The 9,229-nt window shown below is 33.9% G+C and overlaps 1 protein-coding gene across 1 annotated transcript; it reads right to left on the bottom strand.

Moving 5' to 3' along the window:
- Positions 1–408: 408 nt before the first annotated feature.
- On the bottom strand, positions 409–9,007 carry LOC128994887 (annexin A1-like). The gene is made up of 3 exons (XM_054419713.1): positions 8,874–9,007; positions 8,088–8,186; positions 409–1,535 (listed from the first exon to the last, which is right to left on the bottom strand). Exons 1-3 carry the CDS (start codon positions 8,929–8,931, stop codon positions 457–459), a joined length of 1,236 nt encoding a protein of 411 aa, XP_054275688.1. The 5' UTR covers positions 8,932–9,007; the 3' UTR covers positions 409–456.
- Between the last annotated feature and the right edge of the window lie 222 nt (positions 9,008–9,229).

Genomic DNA, 9,229 nt, shown 5'->3' on the forward strand with positions numbered 1-9,229 from the left:
AAGTTATGACACCTGTTGTTAGAAGTTCTCTCTGATTACTATGTTCTGCCTGCCTTTTGTGCACAAATCATATTTTTTATTATATTGTTAGTACTCTATTTACCTTTTTGTTTACATTTTGTCAGTTCTTAGAAAATCATGTTCATTAAACCATCTCTTGAATTTTATCTTTTTTATTGCATCAATTTTACTATCTATCATTAACACCTGTTATTAAATAGACGATAATCACAGATTATCAAGTAAGCTAAACCTTGCAATAAACAATTAGATAATTTTCAATATCGAGTAAAATATTAAACTACCAACATTAAGGAATCAGAACTGAATTGAATTGACGTTCAAAATATTTTCTGAGTAAAAAACAATTAATGTAATTGATATTAGGAAAGAAAAAAAATAGCGTAATAGTTTTCAAATTTATTTATTCTCGATGGGCATTTCATAAACCTCAATTTATTCTTTTTCGGCTGTTCTACCATTGAGTATTGTCATCACTGTATTTCCCAAGTTTGTAAGCTCGTCACCTTTTTTATTATCATGTTTATTCAATGTATCAATCATAGACTCACCTACGATCTTCTCATACTCATCGGCGATATCTTTTAAATCAATACCACATCGAGCTCTAATGATGCTCATGAATCTGGACGGATCTTTGTCATTTTTCAAAGTGTTCTCTATGACGCCTGCGAAGTATGTGTTATGATCTAGAGCGATTTTAGAAACAGTCGAATATATCTCCACAGCATTCTCGTGTTTGTGATAGAAATCGTCAAAAATCGTGCTATACCCTTCATCGTTTTGCCTTAGCTTATCATAAATGATTAGAGTATCCCTTAATTGATACAACGAACGTGTTGTAAATATCTCCTTAGACCTTTCCTTGATTTTGTTGAAGTGTTGGTCTTTCACAGCCCTACGTAGTGTTTTCGCATCATTCCAAGCCGCGAACCAACTAGTCATTTCGTCCCTTCCTGTGTTTGCCAAGGCGACAACAACTTCAATGTATTCACTCTTAGGCATTAATTTAAAAGATTCATTCAAATCGCGAAGAAATGATGTCTGTACATATTTGGCATCATACACGGACTTGACCTTTCTAAGCATACAGTTGGGAAGGCTCGTTAATAATTCCAAGATTTCGGTTCTTGTAAAAGTACCTTCGACCTTTGTGCGTTGTACTTTTAGTTTTTCAAAACCGGCGCGGAACTGACTAGCAAAGAATAGTGGCAGAGGAGTACCCAGATTAGTTAATAACGTTGTCGACCGATATTTATTAAGCCGATCGGTTAGTTTGTCTGAAAAGTCCATTGAATACATTTGTTGGAACTGGTTGAGTATAATCGTTCTTTGTATTTCAGATCGCTTGGCAAGAATTTTGATGATACAATCTCTATCAGTAAGAACCGCCCCAAAACACTCAAACAGGTGTTTGGCATCGTCACTCTCGCTAAACCTAAACGCATTAAGCTCTTGGGTGGATGGAGAGCAATACTTCCACACACACATATTGCATCCATCGTACACTGGGCCTGAAAAGACGACATTATTTGTAAAATAAACAAACAGCCTGAATCGTACATAGATCATAAAAACACTACATTGCTCATAAAATAAACATACTTCTGTACTCACGGAAATAACAAATATACATCGGTTTTATGATTTACCCATTTAACTTTACATATTATTATTACTTGTACTTGAATAAACTACTTAACTTTTAAAAACTAATCTTGACAATATTCCTAAGGCTGTTTTGATGACAATTTGGCTTTTGAACATTAACGTTGAGAGAAAAACTACACCATGAAATTACTTTACTACTTACTAACTTTTAATTACTAGGAGGATATTGCTTTGTAGGTACAAAATCTCAACCTCCGTTCACGTAACACTTCACAAATTCTCTATTTTATAATAATCATCATAGATCATCATTTTATAAGAATCATGAAATACCTTTGCCAAAAACATCGGTATCGATGGTGGTACTTCTAAACAGAATTTGGATAGAATATACAATCTTAAATAGGCAATATTTACCATGTCGAAATCAATATTAATGCCTCAACAATATTTGTCTCGTTTGGCATAATAACGGATTTGTTTACGGCTTTTATGTGTCCCATACAATACTCCATTTAAAACAGGTAAAAATACAGGAAGCCCACAAAATATTAGTACAATTTCTTACATACAAGCCGTCACAACTATGTTAAACTATGTTTTTGAACTATGTTTTTGAAGGTCCAAAAATTGACCTTGTTGTTGGTTTTGGTAAAATGGATATGTTTCATTTAAACAAACGTTGATGCATGGTACTCGATTTCCTGTTATTTTCCAACGTACGATGTCCTAGCTCTGTTGATCGTGTAGAAAGCACTCATACTTATAGTGTAGACCTGAATAAACACTGTGACCTGAAATTGTTGTCTAGCAGATTGGACGAGGCAGACCAGTCTAATAATTTGCTCATTTTCGTAACATAATCTAGTGCAATGTCTTCTCAAATACTAAATAAAGGACATGATTTAATGTATATTTAGTGCACCATCGTGTTGTAAATGATGCAAGCAATGAACATTTTCCCAGGAAAAAAAGGAATTTCCCACATGGATTGAAATAGGACATTTGGATTTAGTAATGAATTCATGCTTACACGAATATTACATTTTAATAATACCCCCGCCGCAGCAAACCTGCCGACTAAGCGAATTTCGTTGTCTGAATTGATATTCAGTTAAATATATTTTAATAACATTAGGTTTAACGAGTACCTAGGTTTGCTGCTACAAGGAAACTAATAAAGTGTGTTTTTGAGTAAAATATTGATAGCTTAGTACAAAATAAATAAATTTGCCAAGTTTGATCAAAATATATCCATAAACAAGCAAACTACAACATTTGACAATATTCTCCATAAGAATAACATGGGAATTTTAAATTTACAATTTTTTTAATTTTCTCCGTTACTAGTAATCGAAGAAAAATACTTTTATATACTAAATTATTTGTTTTTTTAAGCTCTTTAAAAAGGTCTAAAGAGAAATCGGGAAATTTTGTGTTTTGAGGGTCAAAAGTGAGAAAAACCAATTTTTACCCCATAAAACCCCCCGTAAAGCCCCGTTCCCATGGTCCGATCGTGCTGGTTCGCGAACTCATTCAAGTTTATCCCGCTTTACACCTTTAAACCAAATTTCATCAAAATCGGACAAAAATTACTCAAGTTATCGCGTTCACGGACGTATATATATATATATATATATATATATGTCTATATATATATATATATACATATATAAAAATTTGAACGAATGGTGTTTTTGGCCTCTGGGGACATCAAAATGAAAAAGTAAATCGGTCCCGGGTCTAGGTCTTACCGTGCCACCTACGGTAATAGCTACTTCCCTATAGGGAAATTCGCTAAAATCAATCACGTGGTTAGTTAGTTGAGGAGTTTTCGTCCAGTTCACGATATCCTTTATTTTATCTACAGGGTGTCCCGTAACTCTCTGGACACATGTATATAGCGTTATTGCTTACGTCAAGACAAACACATTTCACCATAGGAACATGGGTCTGTGGTGCCTAGTTTTCCATCTGTCTGTATTTATGTGTAAAAAAAATGAATAACTCCTAAACGGGTTTAGATACAACGTTGAGATTTTAAGCTAAATGGTTTATGTTACGTGGCTTCGTCAAGTGATCCTGCTTCAGCAGTACACTACTATAGTTTTGGACTTAAAAAGTCCATCTTCAGGTTGAACAAAAACGTCAATAAGTCATCTAACCAATTTGGTTAGATTCGTCGTTACACTTAGAACACGCACACGAACACGAAAAACACAAAAAACAAATATAATACTGTAAAAAAATTGGCCAGTGTAGTTAATCACAGGGGACACGTGTGGCGACACCGGAACTTTAAGTCATGACTGCATGTCCAAGTCCAGTGGATGGCGTTGAGATTTTGCAAAAATGTATAGCTAATTAAGACCTATTTTCGTTTAAAATTATACAAAAAAAAACAACAACTGTTTCAAGATGACGGCCATTTAAAACATTTGATGCCAAATTCCACTGTTCACTTAAAATTCCACTGTCCACTGTTCACAAAAGTGTTCACTTAAAAAAAAAAAAAAATTGCAAGGGACAAAAGAGTTAGTAAATGTAATGTTTTCTTCAATGATGACTTATTTGTTAAGAGTGGAAAAATAATAACAGAGAAATGTGTTCTTTTCGTAATGCATGACCACTTTTCTCCATTTAAACAATGCTAATACTCCTTTTACTTTTAAAACATAACAGCTGATTGAATCAATTGTTTTTGTTATTTTATAAAAGAATTGTTGTCTGAGCATTACTGCAAGTCTTTACTAGTTGCTTACGATTCTTAAAACCTATTTAAACTAATTATTTATTGTGTTTTTATGTTATTAAGTTGGCTGCTTAGTACTGAATGTGAGCAAACACTTCAGAGAAATTTATAATCTCGTAATTTGGTTAGAACATTGCCTGTTCGGATAGTTAAGTGTTCTGCATACAATCTCGCCACTACTCATGCACGGACAAGAGCCATTCCAAAAATGTAGACCATATCTCAGTACAAGTATAAATTATTCAATCAGCTGTTATGTGTTAAAACTCCTGATTGATGTATAACAGATGATTGTAAAGATATTCAGACAATGTAAAAGGAGTATTATTATTTAAATGGAGAAAAGTGGTCATGCATTACGAAAAGAACACATTTCTCTGTTATTATTTATAAATTCTTAACAAATAAGGTACCATTGAAAACTATGAAATTGTTATCAAATATTTTAAGAGGCCACCATTTTGAAACTGTTGATGATCTGTCGGTATAATTTTAAACGAAAATAAGTCTTAATAAGATAAAAATTTTTGCAAAATCTCAACGCTGTGTATCTTAAACCGTTTAGGAATTATACATTTAAAAAAAAAAATCACATTACAGACAGACCGAAAACAAGGCACCACAGACCCATTTTGAAATCCTATTTTTATAATATAATATTATATTTATGTATTTATAATACATGTGTCCAAAGAGTTACGGGATAACCTGTGTAACAAGAAAATCACACTGTATGATGTTGAAAAAAACTAGGAAGCCAGTCTGTTATTCAACCTCGTCCAGTGCTCGTTTATGGTATTTACTCAGGGTAGGTATAGATGACCTTACGACAGCTGTGGGCTTATCATTAGCTGAGAGAACACCATTACCGTAACAATACGGATAGGAGCCATCGGCCTCGGTGGTCTAGTGGTTAGCGTGCCGGGCCAATTTGCTGAGAGTCCCGGGTTCGGATCCCGCTCGTGACACTGACTAAGATTTTTTCATTATCAGCATGTTTGGTTAGTTTGGTTCGGTTATGACAGTTTAATTTGATTATTAAGTCATTATAAAATTTTAATTGAGCAATTTCTAGTTTTATTTAACGAACAGAATTATTTTTTCTATCAATACACTTTTTTATATTATTTCATTATGGTTAGTTCGGTTAGGTTATGATAGCAATTTTGTAATAAAAAATTATAGCATTGAATTTGAGGCATTTATAATTTTATTTTATGAACAGAACTATTTTTGCGATTAGTAAACCTTCATTGCCAAAATGCTCTCTACTACAGCGCTGTTCACGGAGAAATTTTGAACTAATGCCTCAATCGCACCTCCCCTAATTCAACCCCTAGTTTATTTGGTAATAAATATTTTGAAATTTAGGTTTAATAAATTGTTTCGAAGACCAATATCGGCAACATCTATGAGTAGCATTAAACTTTATAATGTGGCCGATACAACTAAACAAAGGCAGAATTTTGTACGTTGGAAAGTAACTGTAAGGCTTCTTAAAATTTTAATGTATTAGATAACGACCAAGTTTATACTAAACTAGGATTTGGTAAAAAGGATAAATAAAATTAACTAATCTTCGAGACTTTTTCTTATTTTTCCTATTCTAGACTCAAACGTCGCAGCGTCGTCCCCGAAAAATTGCAGTTTAGTTAACCGTCGTAGAATCATCTTGTCTGCTGTTTAAATCAATTTTTCGGTCGTTGAGCACATCATGTGATGACATCAGAGGAGTGATGTAAAAGGAGTGTTGACAGCATCTCGAACGATACTTGTCAACACTTCCATATTGATTATGCTTGAGGGTAGACATACAGTATGTTAATGTTTTCTTTCTCTAAAAGGGTTTGGTAAAAATTCCCGTGCGACATTAACTTACCGCTAAGAGAAGGCGTAAATGGTCAACAGACCTGATAAAAGCTCTCTAGATGCTTTTTGTCTTACTCGATTTCCTAATAGAGGGCGACGTGCATTCCTGAATTGGAACGACACACACCTTGTTGTCACCTGGCACCCTTTTCCAGGTAGTGTGTTCAATTTTCAATCAAACGTTAACTTAATTAAAATCGTCCAATTACTGTATCATCAGCTGAAGAACCCGGCCGTACTCTGCTACGTTAGTGTCACGTTGACGTTTCAGTCAGACGAACCGTACTCTTAGTAAAAGTTGACACACATTTGCTACCGAGATTTATGTCTTGAGCTGCAAGCACGGACTCAAGATACAAGGTATGCCAGGAAGTCACTATCGATGGAAATAAGTGAAATACAGCCATCAGCCATCAGTCGAATGAGCTTGTGAGTCTTGCGGTTTGTTCACTGACAGAAAATGGACTATTGGTGTCACTAGCACGCGCTGGAAACGCGGCTTTTCCATCTACTTCACAGAGCCAAAGACTGTTAGCTGTATAAGTAGAGTATTTACAGCCTGTGTCACTTTTGGGGAATTCCCCTAAGAACATCACCACCTTTTGACGTCGTTGGCACAATATTGCGTTCGTGAAGATTCTGTGCAGACAACAGATTTCAAGATTCTTGCTTTCGTTCGCTTTTATTAACACTTAGCGGATAGCTTGACTTGAATGTCTCAAAACGCCTTGATAGGATGTGAAGTACTTTCAAAACGAACAGAATCTCAAGGCAATCTCCACTTGTCTGAACGTTTCGCGTTTTCAGACCAGCAGTCAATTCACGATGATTATTTTCCTTAGTGAAAGCACTCTCGGAGCGTATTATGTTTAATCCCCACGTTAAGAAAATTAAAGACATTGAAGGAATCTTTGACCTTGTCAAACTGATCGATCAAGATGTCCCACGCTTCCTTGGCTTATACTCTTCCCAAAATACGTTGATGAAGCTCATAGCTGACTCTTGGAGAAATAACTATTTTTGCTTGATCGGACGATTTGTTAAACTCATACAGTGCTTCTTTTTCGGCCTTTGACGATGGTGCTGAAAGAGTAGCATTTTATATCTTTCCTTCGACAATGTCGACAGTGTCAAACAACTGCACGTCTTATACTCGATTGTTCAACCATAGATAAAGGACAAATCTATGGTTCAACGCAGGCAAATCTTCCGATACTCTTAGTGGATTTATAGCTTTCACGTAGGTATTCTCCATTTAAACATGGACAAACAAGAAAACTGCTGAAATACCGGCTAAACTCACTACAGTCGAAGACTTAGGTCTCCGTGGAATTAATTTACCACGACAAAACCTAGATTTTTCGCAACTCTGCAGAAAAGAAAACGAAACTGGGCACATGCCTATTGAATCATAGTGTAGCAGATTACGGTAAAATTAATGTTGATCTAACAAATCGAACAAAATAGAATAAAAAGTGGTATACATTTCAACATTTCAATGGCGTTGGACTGTTAACAATATTTTAAAACAATAACTAAAGAGAACAGCCGAATAATAATAATACAATAGTGATCAACTACTTAAATCCATACTAGGAGAAATAGCTACCTCTAACATGGCTTACGTATAGATTGTAATAATCTTTTGTGGACCTGTATTTTGTTTTAGTGATTGGAATGCCAGACAAAAAGGTTTTTTTTTAATTATGATATCAGTCAACATTACTATTCAAGCATAGGTAACTATCTAATATCCGTATAGTAATTTTTCTACCTTAATAATAGATCATTGATCACAAAAATAGAAATAAATATTGTATGTATATGTACTAACCAGGTTTTCTGCCATGCTTTTCTGTTTCCTTAGCAAGCTTCTCACTATACTTCCTCTGGAGTTCTGAGATAAGAATAAACGGATGCATATCATCTTCATCTGCAAACGTTTAAAGAAAAACAGTTAAAACATTCCTTTATAGCATGACCGAACCACTGTACTTGTTGATAACCATAAAAAAATTTAATCTAAGTAATAGCTAAAAACAATAGCAAGTAATGACAATACTACCTATGTTCAATAGTTACTGTTTATAAATATGTCTTGAAATGTTAAGCTGTGTAAATGATAAAATAGGAAATAACTTATCATGTATCATGTTACTATTATTAAATTGGACTTTTCAGCATGTCTCGTGTTTTTTATCCACTCTGAAAGACACGTAAGGCATCTAAATCAACTGTATTAGTATATAACTTTATAAAATTCTCTTACAAATATCATTTGTTACTACTACAGTATCTGAAAGTGAAAAAATACGTCAAATAACACTTGTACTAAATATATTTACACTTAAACTGTTCACTCACAAGACGGTAAAGGCATATAACAGATGATAAGTGGTTGTAAGTAAACAGTATAAGAGTAAATATATTTATTACAAGTGTAATTTGACTTATTTTTGTACTTTCAGGTAATTCAATTACACGCACGATGATGATAAGGGAGTTATTTACTATAGTATGTCTACTAATTCCTAGAACACCATATTTGTTAAAGATACGTAACATTAATAATACTTTATCACTTTATTTTAGGTTATTTAAGAATATTGCTATTACTCACGTCTCATATAGAAGTAAGGCACAAACATGACCAAGATAATCATACTGATTTTACCCATTATACATTTTACAACCGTTAGCACCTCTGGGAGTGAAAACTCGTCCAAGTCGTAGTGCGCAAGTGACGAGCCACAGTTGGTTTGGTAAAACAAGTGTCAACATCATGCTGCACATTGATCATGCTAATTTGTCACTTCTAATCGTAGTTTAACCAACATAATTTTGAATACTTCAATAACAAATTTTCACATTTAAAAAAGTGTAAATATTCATTTATTAAAAAAATAAAACAAGTAAACAAGATTCATTTTTAGATGTAGCCTATATTTTTTTTAAGGAGCCCAATCATAATCCTTG

This window comes from Macrosteles quadrilineatus, unplaced genomic scaffold (genome assembly GCF_028750875.1).
Source record: "Macrosteles quadrilineatus isolate MER2022 unplaced genomic scaffold, UCM_ALF_1.0 Scaffold_5__1_contigs__length_97177068, whole genome shotgun sequence".
NCBI classification, from domain to species: domain Eukaryota; kingdom Metazoa; phylum Arthropoda; class Insecta; order Hemiptera; family Cicadellidae; genus Macrosteles; species Macrosteles quadrilineatus.